Source organism: Bubalus bubalis, chromosome 2 (assembly GCF_019923935.1).
Source record: "Bubalus bubalis isolate 160015118507 breed Murrah chromosome 2, NDDB_SH_1, whole genome shotgun sequence".
NCBI lineage: Eukaryota > Metazoa > Chordata > Mammalia > Artiodactyla > Bovidae > Bubalus > Bubalus bubalis.
In genome coordinates this window covers 131,745,586-131,764,189 of record NC_059158.1, presented here as the reverse complement: position 1 = coordinate 131,764,189, position 18,604 = coordinate 131,745,586, and the positions used below count along the sequence as shown (strand labels likewise).

At 42.7% G+C, this 18,604-nt stretch overlaps 1 protein-coding gene across 2 annotated transcripts in view; it reads left to right on the top strand.

The window, feature by feature from the left end:
* Positions 1-1,678: 1,678 nt before the first annotated feature.
* The window catches only part of STAT1 (signal transducer and activator of transcription 1), a 40,612-nt gene continuing 23,686 nt past the window's right edge, over positions 1,679-18,604 (top strand). Inside the window, exons 1-10 of one of the 2 annotated variants that reach the window (XM_006046518.4) lie at positions 1,679-1,974; positions 2,143-2,295; positions 5,125-5,253; positions 6,170-6,314; positions 7,584-7,682; positions 9,970-10,059; positions 11,079-11,157; positions 12,662-12,753; positions 12,943-13,094; positions 17,480-17,638. In XM_006046518.4, the coding sequence (XP_006046580.1) occupies positions 5,126-5,253; positions 6,170-6,314; positions 7,584-7,682; positions 9,970-10,059; positions 11,079-11,157; positions 12,662-12,753; positions 12,943-13,094; positions 17,480-17,638 (944 nt within the window). In that variant the 5' untranslated portion in view covers positions 1,679-1,974; positions 2,143-2,295; position 5,125. The remainder of the gene's footprint in view (positions 1,975-2,142; positions 2,296-5,124; positions 5,254-6,169; positions 6,315-7,583; positions 7,683-9,969; positions 10,060-11,078; positions 11,158-12,661; positions 12,754-12,942; positions 13,095-17,479; positions 17,639-18,604) is intronic. The other variant, XM_006046517.4, reaches the window with a different exon arrangement.

Here is an 18,604-nt window from a genome sequence, read left to right as displayed (position 1 = left end):
CAAGAAGACCTACTCTAGGCTGGCCTCAGTGATGCCTATCTGGGGGAAGTGACATTTAAGCTTAGATTTTAGTGGAGACATAAAAGATGAGTTGGGGCTTCCCTGGTGGCTCAATGGTAAAGAATCTGCATGCCAATGCCGGAGTCACAGGTTTGATTTCTGAGTTTAGAAGACCCCCTGGAGAAGGAATTGGCAACCCACTCCAGTATTCCTGCCTGGGAAATCCATGGTCAGAGGAGCCTAGCAGGCTACAGTCCATGGGGTTGCAAGAGTTAGACACAACTTAGCAATGAGGCTAACAACAAAAAGATAAGTTAGCCAGCAAGGAAGTTGGGAGGGAGGGCATTGGCTCAAGGGGTTTTCCAAATGGACAGCTGCTGGTAAGAAGACCCTGAGTTTGTAGAAAGAGCTTGTCTTACTTGCAGGAAAAAAAAAAAAAAAAAAAAAAAACCTGCTGAAGTAAGGAAAAAGTGGCACAAGATGAGGTTAAAGAAAGTGATAGGGAAACCAAGGCTTTATAGGTTTCATTAAGAAATTTGGATTTTATTCAGAAAAGTCATCAGAGGATTTTCAGGTTTGCAAACACATGATCTGCTTTGCAATTAAAAAACAAACCAGTCAAACTGCTATAGGGTAAATGGATTAAATGGGAGTAAAGAACTGAAGTGAGGCAGCCATTTGGGAAATCTACTGCAAAGATCCAAATGAGAGAAAAGGGGGGGAATGGCACAGAAGATGACCAGAAGCAATGAGACCTGAAAATTATTTAGGAGGAAAATTCAACAAGGCTTGAGGACCGGTGTGGGCGTGGGTGGTGAGAAGACAATGCCAAAGGTGGCTCCTAATTTTCTGGCATGGGTTATTTCTAGAAAAAGGGAAGGTTTAAGAAGAAAAATTATGAGATGGTTCTGAACATAATTAGTTTTTAGAGCTCACCAGACATCCAAGTGGAAAGTCAAATGCGGGCTGTACAGTGGGTATAGCGCTCAGAGGAGTCGTGTGGACACGGTACAGGTGTAGAAGTTCTACATTATCTAGGACACAGATACTGTGGATGAGGTCAACGCAGAACAACCTGAGAAGTGTAGGTAAAGTAGACCAAATATGTATCATGACCACACTTAACACTGAGCAGCTTGGTGGCAGAGATGGAGAAAGAAACAGCAGAGAGGTAGGAAGAAGCAAGGAAGGTATGTTGTCATCATGGCCCACGGAGAAGTGTTAAAGAATGGAGGTGTCAGCTGCGCAGAAGGTTTCTGAGTGGTCACATAAGGTGAGGACAGAAAAGCGTCTTCTGGGTTTAGCAACATGGAGGTAGGTCAGCTGCTAAGCTGAGATTCGAGAACGACAATGTCCCCACCTTTGTCCTCTGCCTCGAATTTTCAGATTTGGGGCTAATGTAAGGATCTCCCAGTTTGGGCCTCTGCAAACACATAACTTCCTTTTAGCTTTTCTCTAAAGTATGTGTAAACAGAACCCTTAACTTGCAACACAGAGCTGAGCTTCAAAGCCTCCAGACACAAGCCCTAGCGGAAGGCTAACGAAAGACACAGCGGGTTGGCAGAGCAGCGGCCCGGGGGAGGCGATGCGTGCGAGGAACAGCCGTGTCCAATTGGCCGAGCGCGGCAGCAGCCCGATGATTGGCGGGAGCAAAAGGAGGCGGGGCGTCAGGATCTGCCTTTTCTTTCCGCTGGTACTTTCGCTTTGCTGCGCTGAGTTTGCGGACAGTTCCTGCCGCACTCGGGAGGACGGGAGTCAGACCCCAGATAGAGCGGAGGCGACCTGGGAGAGGAGGCAAGGCTGTGCTCTCGCCCATCCCTGCGGGATCCGGCGCGCAGAGTGAGTGAGCTTGAGGTTCCGGGTGCCGGAGTGGGACGCGCCTGGACCGGCTTCGTCGAGGCCCAGCAGACGGATGCCCAACGAGCGCAAGCCTTTAAGTGCTGATAGGTGAATCCGTCATCCGGAAAAGAACAGGTATCCCAGGTGTTGTTTCCGGTGATGGCACGGTTGCCCCAGTCAGTCGTGCCCTGGAAGTAAAAAAAATGTGAAATAGAATCCCGCCCCTCCCCCACAACAATGCATTTTCCCATTTACCCTCTTCCCCTCTTTTTCCAATAGAGTCGTATTTTCTTCTCTCCGCAGAAAGTTTGTATTTGCCGTGTGCCACCCCTAGAGAGCTGTCTAAGCTAGACGCACCCTGTGCATGCAGACCCAACAGTCTTGGCATCTGACGTGCTGTGTGTAGCTGCTGCTTGTGTTGAATCCCTAGCCCTTCGCTGGGGCACAAGGTGACAGGTTAGTAAATGTTAACGGAAATTAATGAGTATGTAACTTTGAAACTTAATTATATATCTATTTAAGGATAAAGGAACGTAATGTGCTCGTGAAGTGTAAAAATGATGATTAGTTCCTGCAGATCCCCAAATAATATAATTAGCCTTTAAAAAATTCTGACTAGTACCAAAAGTTTGGGGGAAGAAAAATAGGTGTGATTGATTGTGCTTTAAATATTGTTTGTTTAAGTTGGATTGATTGTTTTTATGGGACGGAAATAAGACTTGAGCCCTCAGCACAATCCAGTTTGCAGTTTGATGCAGGACTCAAAACTTGTTGGACCATAATATGGTTTGCCCTTTACTTTCGAATTCAATCTGCTAGATTTCAGTTCAACAGACTTCTGTTGAGCATATATTGTATGCAGGACACTGTCCAAAGTGCAGAAGATGTTTAAAAAAAAAAAAAAAAAAGACAGTCTCAGCAAATCTGAAGCTTACATCATTTAGGGGAGACCTCATAGAGCTTTTTTTAAGGAAGACAGGGTGTCAGTGTGCATACTCAGTCGCTAAGCTGTGTCTGACTCTGCGGCCCCGTAGACTGAAGCCTGCCAGGCTTCTCTGTCCATGGGATTTTCTAGGCAAGAATACTGGAGTGGGTTGCCATTTCCTACTTCATGGGATCTTCCTGACCCAGGGATCAAACCCATGTGTTGCATCTCCTGCATTGGCAGGCAGATTCTTTACCACTGAGCCACCAAGGAAAACAGGGACTGACACCCAAATAGAGATGCAAAATGCAGTGAGGCACAAGTCAATGAAAGCTTAACTGTCTCTGGGTATGTCTTAGCTTATAGAAGAAATGGCATTTGTACCTGTCTTTGAATGCTAGTAAAATTTAAAGAGGCAAAAATTTATGGGGAAGCCGTTTTCAAGGGTGAGTGATAGCTGGAGCAAAGCAGAAATGTTGGGCGAAGCCAGGGCAAGAAAAGTAGATAATTTAGTGACAGAATTGCTTTGTGAATGGATGAAAATAGTGTCAGAGTGGAAATGAGTCAGATATTGGCCAACTAGCAATTTTGTGCAAGAGAATGATGTGGTCAAAACCCATGTGCAGCAGAAGGCTGGATTGGGAAATAATGTTGTAGGCATGGAGGCAGGAGGTCTTGAGACTGGAAAGGAAGAAGTCAGGTGATTGAGGGATGGTCTTGCCACTCCATGTTGCTACCAAGTTTTGCCAGAAGATGGAGTGGATTCTGGATTTGTTAGCGTGAATTTATTGAACGCCTGCTTTGTGCCAGGCGCTGTGTCTGTATTAGCTTATGCAGTCTTAACAATCTCCCTGTTGATAGAAAAGTGAGTCACCTGTGGTCACTCACCCTAGGAAGAATGTTGCAGCCCCCACTGGTTGATGGTCTGGCCAGTGTATTTGCTTTAGGCACATCCTTTTTAGATACTTAGTAGGGAGGGAGACCACTGCAAATTTGTAGGGAGGGAGAGCACTGCAAATTTGCAGTCTTTCACTCAGGTAAGATAAATTTGAAGTGAAAAATCAAATTGCTACAGCAAGTATACCAAAGGTGTGGACTTGGGTTCATTTGTACTGATGTTTTGTGATGCTTAACTAGTTTTGTGGCCCCACCATATGCTTAACCTTCCTTTGGAAGGAAATTTGTGACGCAGACATGACTTCATGCCTGCACACATGTGCTTGCCAGCAAGCATGCATACGTTCTTCCATGCCCTGTTTGAAAATCCAGAGCCCTTCCTCAGGCCCAGTAGAACAAGATTCACTTACATCTGCTCAGAATATTGTCAGCTGTGCACTGATATATTGGGTTGCAAAAACCTGATTGAACCTTGTGGTCAACCTGATAAGTCCTAATTTACGCCATGATGAAGGGAGGCTTTTCATTTTCCTGATGGATGTTCAGACTTCCTTAAATCAGTTTTTTGTTTTAATTTTTAATCTTCAGGGCTACTATGTAAAAGTTGATTTACAGTTATCTAAAGAGATAGTATTACTTTATCTTTTCAAATTGCATTTAACGATGTAGTTTCAGTCTTCAAAAATTATTACTGAGATTTAAGAATTTTGTGCCACTTTGTTGTGTGCAGTAGACAAAGAAGAAAATATCTCTTTTAAAAGATATATAACAAAAGTAATTCACTTTAATCATGTGAATCATGATATATAGAATACCAGTTTAAAGTGCTTTGAGTTAAATTACAAATGTTCTGTAATTTCTAAGAGCGGTTTTGGGGAAAGTTTTTACAATTAATCTTAAAGCAAATAGTGTCTTCCACTTATTAATAAAAGTGCAGATTCATTTTAAAGCCATGTGAACACCTACCATATGCCCAGCACTGTTCTGGAGATACTTCAGTGAAAAACCCTCCCCCATCTCACACTACCACTATCCTGGACAAATCATTCCCTTCAGTGGGAAAAACAGACACTAATCAAAAATAAAAAAGAAAAATATGTCCTAGGTCAGATGGTGGTAAGGGCAATGCAGAAAAGTACATCAAGGAGGAGGGATAGCATTTTCTGGGGTGAGAGGTAGTGTCAGTTTAAATAAGGTGGCCAAAGAAGGCTTGCCTGATACATTAGCATTTGAGCAAAGACCTGAACATGTATTTTATGGGGAAGAAAAAATATTGACCCAAAATGGAAATGGAAAAAAACAAAACAAAACAGGTTTTGGAATATAGACATCCATTTGAAAAGTATAGTTGAGACAAATTATGTTTTTGATTAAGCAGGATATTTAGAAGAAGCACAATGCTAGACATGCTTTCTTTGGAGCTGTGGGCTTCCATTTATGATCCATGCTCTCTTTCCCTATAGGATGTCCCAGTGGTATGAGCTTCAGCAGCTTGAGTCCAAATACCTGGAGCAGGTTCACCAGCTCTATGATGACAGTTTTCCCATGGAAATCAGACAATATCTGGCACAGTGGCTAGAAAAGCAAGACTGGTAAGGAAAACTCACCTGACAGAGGAGGAGTTTTTCTACTTTTAAGATAACTTGTTGATTGAATGACTTGGTACTACACCGACTAGCAGATGAATCTCATCAGTAGCCGTTGGGATTATTTGTTACAAAAAAAGAGTGTTGACTTGAAAAATGTCATGTATCTCTAGAAAGCTAAATGCATTAGTCATTAACTTTATGTACTTTTCAGTTTAATTATACATCCTCCTAAATGCTTTGGACAAGTTACATGATGCTGATACAAATTATTTTCCAAGTTAGCATCCAGGTTATAGAAAGAGGTAAGTTAAAGCCAAGTCGTGGTAGAACACTTACAAGAAGTATAAAGTAATCCAGTTAAGGAAATAGCTCTTAAAACTGATATATGTTCTGTTTTAAAATTTATTGTTTAGCTCATTGCAAATATTTTAAATGTTCTGAAAGTATTTGACATAGAAAGTGAAGGCTCCTATTGATTTTTTGCCTCCAGAGATAATCACCATTGATAGTTTTATGCTCAAGCTTGGTGTGCTAGAATTGTTCATGGTAGTGTTATATAATAGAAATACTATACTCCCTGCTGCTAAAAGCACTGTCAGTTTCAAAAGAAGGGAATAAAACCCAGGAAAACACTTTTAAGTTATTTTTAATCATTTCATTATGGAAAACTGTGTTTATTTTGTTGATTTAAAGGTGAAAGTCACTCAGTTGTGTCCGACTCTTTGCAACCCCATGGACTACACAGTCCATGGAATTCTCCAGGCCAGAGTACTGGAGTGGGTAGCCTTTTCCTTCTCCAGGGGATCTACCTAACCCAGGGATTGAACCCAGGTCTCCCACATTGCAGGCAGATTCTTTACCAACTGTGCCACAAGGGAAGTAGTATCTAAATGAAATGTGTACATTTTGACCCTTCTAGGGAGCATGCTGCCAATGATGTTTCATTTGCCACCATCCGTTTTCATGACCTGCTATCGCAGCTGGATGATCAATACAGTCGCTTTTCTTTGGAGAATAATTTTTTATTGCAACATAACATAAGGAAAAGCAAGCGTAACCTTCAGGTATGACCTTTGTTTTGTCTTTTAGTTGAAATGCTTCCATGTTTACATAAGAGAGGTTTTTCATTCAGCAGGTATTATTGAGTACATTGTCATTGGTATTTAGAAAATTACAGAGACTATCAATAAACTGCCTTTATGTGGCTAATACTTTATAGCAGAAGTAAAATAAAATATCAATTCATTTTGTAAACATAAGGAATTTTCAAGCTTCTGGCTATCACTTAGGCATAAGTAGTTGTGAGAGTAATTTGGTGCTATAATCTTGTCTTATTTAAAGTTGTTGATATTTAAGTCATTAAGAAAAAGGGTTATATGTTAAGAGCAGTGAGCTGTAGTAACATATTAAAGCTCAAAGGAACTTTAGTGATGAGTCCAGTCTGAGTGCTTGGTAGACAGATGAAGAGTAAGTCCAGAAAGGTTTGACGTCTCTGAGGCTCAGGAGTGAGGTGGTGAACTGGCGTTGGATCCCACCTTGCCTTGCTTCTGTTGGAGTTGCCCTCCCTTGGAAGAAAAAGTGAAAGGGAGTTGCAGGCAGGAGAGAGTATACGTCAGAGTTTTAGGAGGCCTTCATAAGTACTTTCAGCACCCCATAAACCTGGTTACTGTTTTTATTTCTGTATTAACGGAATTTTTCTGTTTTAATGGAAGTAAGTACTGTCATTGTCTTGTTTTATTCCTCACAACCAGACTGTTCAACTTAATTAGAAGCTTTTCCCCACCCTCTGTGAATGTATATATGATTTTATAATACCAGTGAGTGGGAAAGCCAGATTAACTTTATAGAAATTTTATCTCCTACAGAGTTGACTTGATTATACCTGTTATAAAGAAAGGCACAACTGCCAGTACTTTGCAACTACCTTTGACAAGAAAGCAGAAAAACTGAAAAGAATGTCTTTGGTCTAATTCAAAGCAGAGACCATCAGATCAATTGAGGAATAATCTGGATAACTTTTGTATCATTTGCATTGTCTCAGGATCGTAACAAGAGAATTGGGCCCAAGAGCAACAAAAATGAAAAATATTACAGGAACTGTATACAAAAATACTTGTTTTTTTAATCAAGAAGTAATTTAGGAACCTGCACTTAGTTGGACAATTAAAGCAGTTTTAGTCATAATATGTGAAAAGAATATTTTGATGTTACCAAAAATAGCTTATATAGGATTTAGTAAGTTCAGGATGAACAAACTCATTTCTGTGTATATTACACAATGGTTTAAACATTCTGAAGATTAATTTACTTTTATTCTAACAACCCATGTCTAGGATAATTTTCAGGAAGACCCAATACAGATGTCTATGATCATCTGTAACTGTCTGAAGGAGGAAAGAAAGATCTTGGATCATGCCCAGAGAATCAGCCAGGTACTTTTTTCCTAATTGAACATAAAGGATAATAAAGCAATAAACATTGATTCAGTCATCCAACAAGTTTTATTGAGGCCCTGTTTCAAGGCAGTGGTGACTAGCTCTTTGATTTTATTGCCCCCAAGAAGTGGGGAAAAATAAGTATCAAGATGTTACAGATCCAGACTTTGAGAAAGGACCCTATTATAGTAAAGTCATTCTAGGTTTGAAAAACCTTTTCAGGTTGTGATAGTTGCTGTGAAGATAATAAAGCATGATACAGTGTGGACAGTAGTGGAGTTTTGGGTTGTTTCTTTAGATCAGGGTCAGGAATCATCTCTGAGGTGCCAGGGTAGACAAGGAAGCAGCAGATGGCTAGTGGGCTCTTGCAACAGACTGAGGGAGCAGAGGGGAAGTATGTGAGGTCAGGGCATAGTCAATGGAGGTGGAAATACATGGGCAGATTCCATTATGTTCTGCATGTGGTACCAAAACGGCTTACACTGAAGGATCTGATGCGGAAGTGAGAATCAGCAAAGAGTCTAGGATGACTGTGATTTGTGACTTGCGTCACTTGGAGATACTGTTTACTAAGCTGGGGAAGATAGGAAAGAGACAGGAGTAGGGTTTTGGCAGGACACAATAGGTTTTAGAAAAGAATGGGTTGATGGGGAAATCAGCAGCTTTGTTTTAAATGGTACTGAGATATCCGTTAGGTATCTAAGACATCCAAACAGTGAATGAGTCAGAGTTATACCACAACCAAGATTTTTTAAATCATGATTTAAATCCTAATATAGACCTTCCTGGTGATCAGGGTTCAATTTTGAAGTTACTGTGGCATTTATTCATGCCTTTCATTGATGCGGTGGTGGGAACAACCCAGCAGACAGTGAAACCACTGTGGTTTGAGTTGTTCTGGCTGAGATCATTCCATTATCGGGGGAGAAGGTCAGAATATACAGTGGACTGCTTCCTATGTCCATTTCTCTAAGGAATAACTAATAAAGTGAGCTGTGAGATTGGGAGGTAGGGGTGGAGAGAGAGCGTTTAAGTAGAGACAGTGAATGCCATTTTCCATGCACTTTCTGAGCATTTACCCAGTTCCTGTGGCTCTGCTGCCTCCCTGGGTGTTTAGTTCCTGTCACACTGAAAGCTCCTTGCTGCAGTAAGCATTTAAAGATATGTATTATTGGTTGTAAGCTTACGCTGGCTTGTTCATCCTAGTGAACAGAAGTGTCAAGAGGAAAAGCTGGCCACATTGCTGCCTCTGAGAGAGGTGTGTCTTCTTCAGTATGGCCTGCACCTGGGAGACCCTCAGCAGGAAGTTTTGATTATCATGTGGATTTTTCATTGTAACAGCATTATGCAGCGGGCCACTCTGTATCTCAGATGGGCTTGAGTGGACAGCCAAGAGCAGAGATGGGCAGGAGAGTAAACTGTTCACCTTGGGGTATCTAAACCTTTCCCTCCTCACATTTGGCCCCGAGGCAGCACTAGAAAGTGAAGGAGGTGATTCCCGCTCTGCCAGGTCAGTCCCATCTCTTGGGTGTGCTTTACATTTGGAAGGCTTGTCGGCTTTTGATTTATTTTAAGCCCCTCAGAAGACACTGAGTTATCAGTGACCCCTTTGGAGGAGATTAGTGGACTGCACAGCTGTGATCAAGAGAAGCAAGGCCTTCTTGGGCTTTGGGGGAAGGTCCTGGATGTCTGGGGGTATCAGATCATTATTTTAGATTGCACATATCCACAAAGAGTATCTTGTGATAATTGTCTTTCTCTGTACAATTTTGATATGCCTCTGAATTATCTGGAATCTTGTCCAAATGGGGTTTTTGATTCAGTAATCAAATTAGGACCTGAGATTCTGTATTTCCAACAAGCTCCCAGGTGGTAAGGTGATACTGGTCTGGGGACCACACTGAATTGCATGACTTTGAGACAAATAAGAACAGGGTAAATAAGAATAATCTTCTCTACAGCATTTGAAAAACCCTCAAATAAATTCCTGTGTGGTCCCAGGCAACTGTATGAACTAATGGAAAATCTTAGATACGCTGTTTGTTTAGTTTAGATGTGAATTGAGCCCAGTCTTTCTTTAGGCTTGTTCACAGTTTGCCAGCACTTTCGAGGGCCTCAAGAACTGAGCTTTTCTTGTGCAGACTCATGTGGGAGGCCTGCAGGAGCTTCTGGAAGGTCTGAGAGTTAGGTGGGGCACAGGGTATAGACTTGACTTTGGAGCTTAATCAGCAGGTAAATACAACAGAGGAAGTCATGGCTGCTAACCACGTACCTTCCATTACAGGCGCAGTCTGGGAATATCCAGAGCACTGTAATGTTAGACAAACAGAAGGAGCTTGACAGCAAAGTCAGAAATGTGAAAGACAAAGTTATGGTGAGTACTGAATAAATGTATACATATTCTCTGTAACTTTTTATAGGGGGGATAAAAGTTTCAGTTGCCCTACTGTAAACATTTTCACTGATTTCAGATTTTTAAGTAGTTGAGAAGAAATGTTCCCCCCAAATTCCAATCTCTAAGTAAACAAGTTGATGCAACCAATGAGCAGATAGATATTTATGGCCCATGTTATAACTTCCAAACGTGGAGCTTATCTTTTCCTTCCTTGCAAGATCATGCAGTAGCTGTGGACTTTGCCCCACCACCCAGTGAACTAGCTGTTCTGCTCTAAATTGCCCTTTATGGCTTCACTTCTTAAATTGGCATGTTCCTGGGGTTACATAGAACCCCAGGATAAACATAGTCTTCCTCAAACACCTGTTTTATTCCAAGGCTTGGAAGGGGAACAAAAACAACTCAGGGAAGGAAATTTCTTATTAAAGTAAAACATCCACAATAATTTTAAGATAGAACTTCCCAGACCATCTATGGGAGTGGTGTCCTTGGTGGTACGTGTTCACTCCCCTCCACTGCGGGGCTGTGTGGAGAGGGTGAGGAGTCCAGCTTTGCACTGGACCTATGTCTGTGAAAGAGGCCTTTCTGCTGAGGGGCCCACTCTCCTGTGGGTCTCTGGGTCACACCAGCATGACCTTGACTTTGTGCTTCAGATGGCATTTTATCAAACAGGTTCTTTGGAGCAACTTTACCTTACTGCCTCTGAGGGAGACATTTCATTAAGTGAGTACACATCAAGTGGCTCAGTCCAGAAATAGGCATATGTTTTGTTCTCTAAAAAGGTTATTATATACTTATTAATGAAGTAGAAATTATTCATTATTAGAATTTTATGAATCTTACTCATCTTTAAGAGAGCAGGATTTTATGAATCTTATTTATCTTCGAGAGAGCAGGATTGTATCCCTGATTTTCTGGGTCCTATAGAAACAATAATCTGTTTCCTAAAGTCTTTGTTCTGAGTATAGTGGAAAACTTGTTTATGTCTTTACTTGTAGAGTATTGAACATGAAATCAAGACTCTAGAAGACTTGCAAGATGAATATGACTTTAAATGCAAAACCTTGCAGAACAGAGGTAAGAGTTAACATTTAAAGCGGAGTCCGTTGCCTGTAATTTTTTCTGCCTACAGTAACTAACAAAGGCAAGTACTCTCTCATATTTACCAAATATTTTATGACTTAATTACTAGTCTTGACTTCTTGATGACCAGACCAGGGTTTTTTAACCTCAGTACTATTGACATTTTGGGTGGAGGAAATGGCAATTGACTCTAGTATTCTTGCTGGGAAAGTCCCATGGACAGAGGATCCTGGCAGGCCACAGTCCATGGGGTTGCAAAGAGTTGGACACAGCTGAGCACACACACAACCTTGTTTTGGGGACTGTCCTGTGCATTGTGAGATACCCTGATAGCTCAGTGGTAAAGAATCTGCCTGCCAATGCAGGAGATGTGGGTTCGATCCCTGGGTTGGGAATATCCCCTGGAGATGGAAATGGCAACTCACTCCAGTATTCTTGCCTAGGAGATACCATGGACAGTGGAGCCTGGTAGGCTGTAGTTTATGGGGTTGCAAAGGTCAGACATGACTGACTGAATGAGAGCAACCTGGGCATTGTAGGATGTTTAGCTGCATCCCTGACTTCTGCCCACTAGATGGCAGTAGAGCTGCCAATGTGTGTGATTGCATGCTCAGTCCTGTCTGACTCTGCGACCCTGTGGACTGCAGCCTGCCAGGCTCCTCTGTTCATGGAGTTTTCCAGGCAAGAATACTGGAGTGGGCGATTTCAAAACTATCTCCAGATGTTGGGTCAGGTGACCTCTGGGTGACAAAATCACCCCCCGTTGACACCCACTGGTTATGTGCTATTCACTTTACTTACTGTGCTTCACCTACTGATGGACATAGATGATAGGTGTTTGGAGTTCCCTACCCTAATCCCCAAAGTCTCTTCAAATGTTCCAGCTCCGTGTGTGCATACCATAGATGAAATTCAGCATTTTCCCCTTGTTTTAAAGCAATTTTACTCTATTTTGTTGTTGTTGCTTGTTTTTAATGATGACAGGATATCCACTGAAAATAACCTCAAAGTGTGCATTGTGTAGAACAAGCAGAGTACTGCTGTTACCCTAGCAGTCCTCTGAGGATATCATGATAGAATGGAAACATTATTTGTAATAATGTGAATAAAAATATGAGAGAAAGAAACCTCAATGACACTTTTCCAAATTGTTTGCTTCTCTTTCAAAGCCATGGAGATGCTTTATATCAACTTTTTTTTTAAACTGAGGTTTTGAATCTTGTCCTTTATATTCAATGAGGTAATATTGTGACCGTGACTTAAGAACCAGACAGTACTATTTCTCATTTACATGAATCATTGAAAACAAGGACTTTGTTTCAGAGTGTCCTGTTCTGGTATTTTTTTGTTTTGTTCAATAGTGATTGAAGACCAAGCTTGGACCTGTCTTCAGATAACACTTGGGTCATATTTTCCCTAAATGTATGTGAATCTTGCCTTCAGTTGGCTTTGTCTTCTCTCACATTTTTGTTTATCTGCTGTCTCTCCCAATTCACAGAACATGAAACCAATGGCGTGGCAAAGAATGATCAGAAACAAGAACAGTTGTTACTCCAGAAGATGTACTTAATGCTGGACAATAAGAGAAAGGTAGCGTTTCACGTTCCAGAATAACACAGTACTTTTGTCAGAGACTGTAAATAATGAACTTGAAATTTAGAAATGAGGCAAAAATTATTTTTTATAATCACTTGGCTTAGTGCCCCAGTTGAGACGAAAGAATAAAATTCCGTGATTAAAGATGTGTTTATTTTACTGTGTGTCTTTCTCTCCCTTTAGGAAGTCGTTCTCAAAATAATAGAGTTGTTGAATGCTACCGAACTTACCCAGAAAGCCCTGATTAATGATGAACTAGTGGAGTGGAAGCGGAGACAGCAGAGTGCCTGTATTGGGGGGCCCCCCAACGCTTGCCTGGATCAGCTGCAAAATTGGTAAGACTGGCAGCTGACTGGTGAGCTGCATAAACTTGTAGAGTGAACATTCAAGCTGTGTTAGTTGCACAGACCCTGTGAAAACTTCTGTTTGGAGTTGGATGTGATCCAGCTGCCTCTTGCCCTGGAAACATGCACTTGAAAAGCACAGTGTTAGTCACGCCTGTGGCCATGCTCAGCTTGGTGTGGAGCACTGTCCTCTCCCTGCTGTACACGTACCCTGGGGCGTGTCACTTGACTGTGCCAGCACACCAGTGACATGGTCATCACACAACACATGTAACAACTGAAGTCCCAGTGTTCTGTTCAAAATGAAAGGGCTCGAGGCATTTTCCAGGCTTACATGAAATAACAGTTTGTGGGCCATTCATTCAGTTGTCCATCTAGTAAATATTTATCATATGCAGTATGCCAGGCACTGGGCTAGGACCTAGGACACAAGGTGAATGATTCTTGGTTGTTGCCAGCAAAGAACTTTCACTGGGGAGACAGGAGATGGACATGGTAATAACTACTTGGTGAAAGATTGCCAAGGTTCTGACAGAGACCGTTCAGAATCTATGGAGGATGAGGAAGGAGTCACCAGGAAAGATAAAGGAGACAAAATGGTCTTGCACTGACTCGAGAGTGAACAGGAAAAAACCACAGACCAGAGAGGAGAAAGGTGTGGACAGAAGCAACAGGGAGGGAAGGACCTGGGCCCGAAGTTCTTACAGTGGGTGGCTAGAGAGTCGGATGCCAGATAGGGAAGGAAGGAAGCAGAGCAGACAGGAGGCTGGAGCCTGGTCGTGGAGGTTCCCATACTACCCTGGGAACTCCAGGACTTTCCCAGTCAACACTGGTGAGCCAGGCAGGCCCTTTATTTAAATGGAGATTCATTTCTCTGATTTTTGTATTTAAGTCTAAGGATAGAATAGACTTAGATAGAATAGAATGCACTTGAAATTTAGAAATGAGGCAGAAATTATTTTTTATAACCACTTGGCTTAGTGCCCCAGGTGAGAGGAAAGAATAAAATTCCGTGATTAAATTTTATTTAATTTAAATAAATCAAATATTTATTATATGCCGTATGCCAGGCACTGGGCTAGGACCTAGGACACAAGGTGAATGATTCTTGGTTGTTGCCAGCAAAGAACTTTCACTGGGGAGACGGGAGATGGACGTGGTAATAACTACTTGGTGAAAGATTGCCAAGGTTCTGACAGAGACCGTTCAGAGTCCATGGAGGATGAGCTGCTCTGAGGATGTTTGAATGCCGAATTCCAAAGAATAGCAAGGAGAGATAAGAAAACCTTCCTCAATCATGAGTGCAAAGAAATAGAGGAAAACGATAGAATGGGAATAACTAGAGATCTCTTCAAGAAAATCAGAGATACCAAGGGAACATTTCATGCAAAGATGAGCACAATAAAGGACAGAAATGGTTTGGACCCAACAGGAGCAGAAGATATTAGGAAGAGGTGGCAAGAATACACAGAAGAACTATGCAAAAAAGATCATGACCCAGATAACCATGATGGTGTGATCACTCACCTAAAGCCAGTCATCCTGGAATGTGAAGTCAAGTGGGCCTTACGAAGCATTGCTACGAAGCTGGTGGAGGTGATGAAATTCCAGTTGAGCTATTTCAAATCCTAAAAGATGATGCTGTGAAAGTGCTGTGCTCAATATGCCAGCAAATTTGGAAAACTCAACAGTGGCCACTGGGCTGGAAGAGGTCAGTTTTCATTCCAATCCCAAAGAAAGGCAATGCCAAAGAATGTTCAACCTACCGCACAATTGCACTCATCTCACATGCTAGCAAAATCTCATACACTGGCAAAGTAATGCTCAAAGTTCTCCAAGCCAGGCTTCAACAGTACGTGAACCATGAACTTCCAGATGTTCAAGCTGGATTTAGAAAAGGCAGAGGAACCAGAGATCAAATTGCCAGCATCTGCTGGATCATCGAAAAAGCAAGAGAGTTCCAGAAAAACATCTACTTTTGCTTTATTGACTATGCCATAGCCTTTGACTGTGTGGATCACAGCAAGCTGTGGAAAATTCTGAAAGAAACGGGAATACTAGACCACCTGACCTGCCTCCTGAGAAATCTGTATGCAGGTCAAGAAGCAATAGTTAGAACCGGACATGGAACAATAGACTGGCTCCATATTGGGAAAGGAGTATGTCAAGGCTGTATATTATTACCCTGCTTATTTAACTTACATGCAGAATGCATCGTGCTGACTCCTGGGCTGGATAAAGCACAAACTGGAATCAAGATTGCCGGGAGAAATTCAATAACCTCAGATATGCAGATGACACCACCCTTATTGCAGAAAACAATGAACTAAAGAGCCTCTTGATGAAAGAGGAGATTGAAAAAGTTAGCTTAAAACTCAGCATTCAGAAAACTGAGATTATGGCATCTGGTCCCATCACTTCATGACAAATAGATGGGGAAACAATGGAAATAGTGAGAGACTTTATTTTCTTGGCTTCAAAAATCACTGCAGATGGTGATTGCAGCCATGAAATTAAAAGATGCTTCCTCCTTGGAAGAAAAGCTATGACCAACCTAGACAGCATATTAAAAAGCAGAGGCATTACTTTTCCAACAAAGGTCTGTCTAGTCAAAGCTATGGTTTTTCTAAAACCATATGGTTTTTCCCAACCATCATGTATTGATGTGAGAGCTGGACTATAAAGAAAGCTGAGCACCGAAGAATTGATGCTTTTGAACTGTGGTGTTGGAGAAGACTCTTAAGAGTCCCTTGGACTACAAGGAGATCAAGCCAGTCAATCCTAAAGGAAATCAGTCCTGAATATTCATTGGAAGGAGTGATGCTGAAACTCCAATACTTTGGCCACCTGATGCGAAGAACTGACTCAACTGGAAAAGACCCTGATGCTGGGAAAGATAGAAGGCAGAAGGAGAAGGGGACGACAGAGAATGAGATGGCTGGATGGCGTCACCAACTTGATGGACATGAATTTGAGCAAGCTCTGGGAGTTGGTGATGGACAGGGAAGCCTGGCATGCTACAGTCCATGGGGTCACAGAGTCGGACATGGCTGAGCAACTGAACTGAACTGAAGGTATTAGCAGTCTGACAGATCTGAGCAGACCAGATGAAAGCAGTAGAATCAGTGGGCAGGAGTGGGTGGTGGCCTGAAACAGTTCTGAAGGGCGCAAGGACCAAAGATCTCATGAGATTACTTTCTGGATTGCTGTTCCTGCCCCAGCACCCCCAGGAGCCTGGTGAGGTCCCCGCTGTCTAGAGCCCCTATGGTCATCTTAGGCCACATGGAGCCTCTTGTGGAGATATGAATGCCTTCCATTGTACCCCGCTGTGCTGTGCAAGAATTGTCAGCATTTTCTTGTGTCCCTCGGCCCAAACAGGATTGGGAATCACTGGGTTAGAATCCTTGTGGAACACGCCCACCTGCCATTGTTACCCTGCCTCTCATTTCACACCCACGGGCTTTGCTTTCAGGGCTGTGACCTGAATTCAAGGAATGAAAACACCAACCAAAGGAGATGTTTTTCCCTGGGGAGTTGATGCTTTTATCATTACTCCAGGCCAGGACTTCCACAGTCTGACATAGCTCAGAGGCTCCATCACCTTTGGTTTACTGTCAGGATGGAGGAACCTGAGAGGAGTCGGTAGCTTTCCTCCTTGGTTTATACATATATTTTGAGTGTCTGATAATGATTAGATTATGCACCTTGCCTCTCCTTTCAGTTCAGTGACATAGTAACCCCCTGTTCCCTCGTCTCCTCCTAACCCACCTTGCATCCCCCCTCTGCCTTGCTGCCTTGATTCCAGGTTGCCCTCTTGCTCCTCCCTGCACAGTGTCACTGCCCTGATATAAAATCTGCAGGGGCCCCTCACTGGCGCCACATCACCTCCTAGAGTGTCTGTCTTTTCGTGTCCCCTCCCTCTGCAGCTCGCCCCCCTCTACCCTGTGCCTTTAAGTCCCAATTATCTCTTAACTCAGTTGAAGTCCAAGATTCACTAGACAGCAGTCCCCAGACTTTTTGGCACCAGGGGCTGGTTTTGTGGAAGACAGTTCTTCCACAGACAAGGTGGGGGGATAGTTTCAGGATGATTCAATAACACATTACATTTACTATGCACTTTATTTCTATGACATCGGCTCCACCTCAGATTATCAGGCATTAGGCCCCAGAGGTTGGGGACCACTGCCCTAGAAGCTTCCACGCCCCCCGCCCCCATCTCTCCTTAGGTCCATCTCTGTTTCTCCCTGCACTGTAGAGCTGGGCAGATAACATCATGTGTTGTCTGTAAACGGTGCTTGTTGGTTTCCATGATTCTCTGAATCCAGACTACTTTGGGGCTATTTCTGATGAAGACTCCGTGGCTTGTACCTTCCCAGGTTCACCATAGTGGCGGAGAGTCTGCAGCAGGTTCGTCAGCAGCTTAAAAAGCTGGAGGAGTTGGAACAGAAATACACCTATGAACATGACCCCATCACCAAAAACAAGCAAGCCTTATGGGACCGCACCTTCAGCCTCTTCCAGCAGCTCATTCAGAGGTAACTTGAGCAAGATGTTTTTGCACCTTTTGCAGTTATTTTACCCAGAGGAAAATTTTACAGTAATTCAGATAATTTAGAAGGGTTTAATAGGATATGTAAAAATGCTTATGGCTTCCCTGAATCAGGTCTTCCTGAATTCCTTGTTTATGCCAAGGGCCCGTTTTTCTTGTGACCTCCTACTCTGGTAACCTGTCTCCTTCTCCCTGGCCAGTCTGTGATGAGACCTGTTGAGTCTAACTTGTATTTGCCCTCTCTTTCCTATTCTGTGGTCTCATCATATTTCAAGCTCTCTACTGAACTCTTACATAGTAGCTTTTCAAATGGTACCGCCCCAGCCCCTTCTTCCCTAGTCCCTGTGACCCTGTACTCTGCCATATCAGAGTTCTGTTTGATTTTTCATCACCTGCTACTCTGAGGCGAGCCCCTCATCCAGTCACCCAAGCCCCACCTCCACAGCCTGGCCCTCACCAGCCATTCCACATTAGCTGCTACACATGCCACGTTTCCAGGCAGACTTGACCTCGTGCCCACCCTGGACATTTGCTTCTCCATGCCTCTCCCAACAATATTTCCTCTGCCTCAGAGCTTTCTTCTGTGGTAGCTCATTGAGAATCTGCATCCTGAATGTTTCTGCGTATATCCCATCATGAAACTTTTGCCAGAGTTCCTGGGCAGACGCTGTCTCCCTTCCAGAGTTGCATAGTTCATTCTTTATTCTTCTCCTGTTTTGGATTTCGGTTGTATCATTATCTATGCATGTCTGTTATCTTTATTGTAAATTGGAAGGTCTTCGTAGACAAAGGTCTGCCTTTTCACCTTCTTCTCCCACCAGGGCCTTATGTAGTGCCTTACCCAGGGCTAGGTGTTCCCAGTGTGCTTAGTAGGTCAATAAATGGCCCTGAGTAGAAGAGTAGAGTTCATATTGCAGTTTTTAAATGCTAACTTGACATAATAAAAATGTCT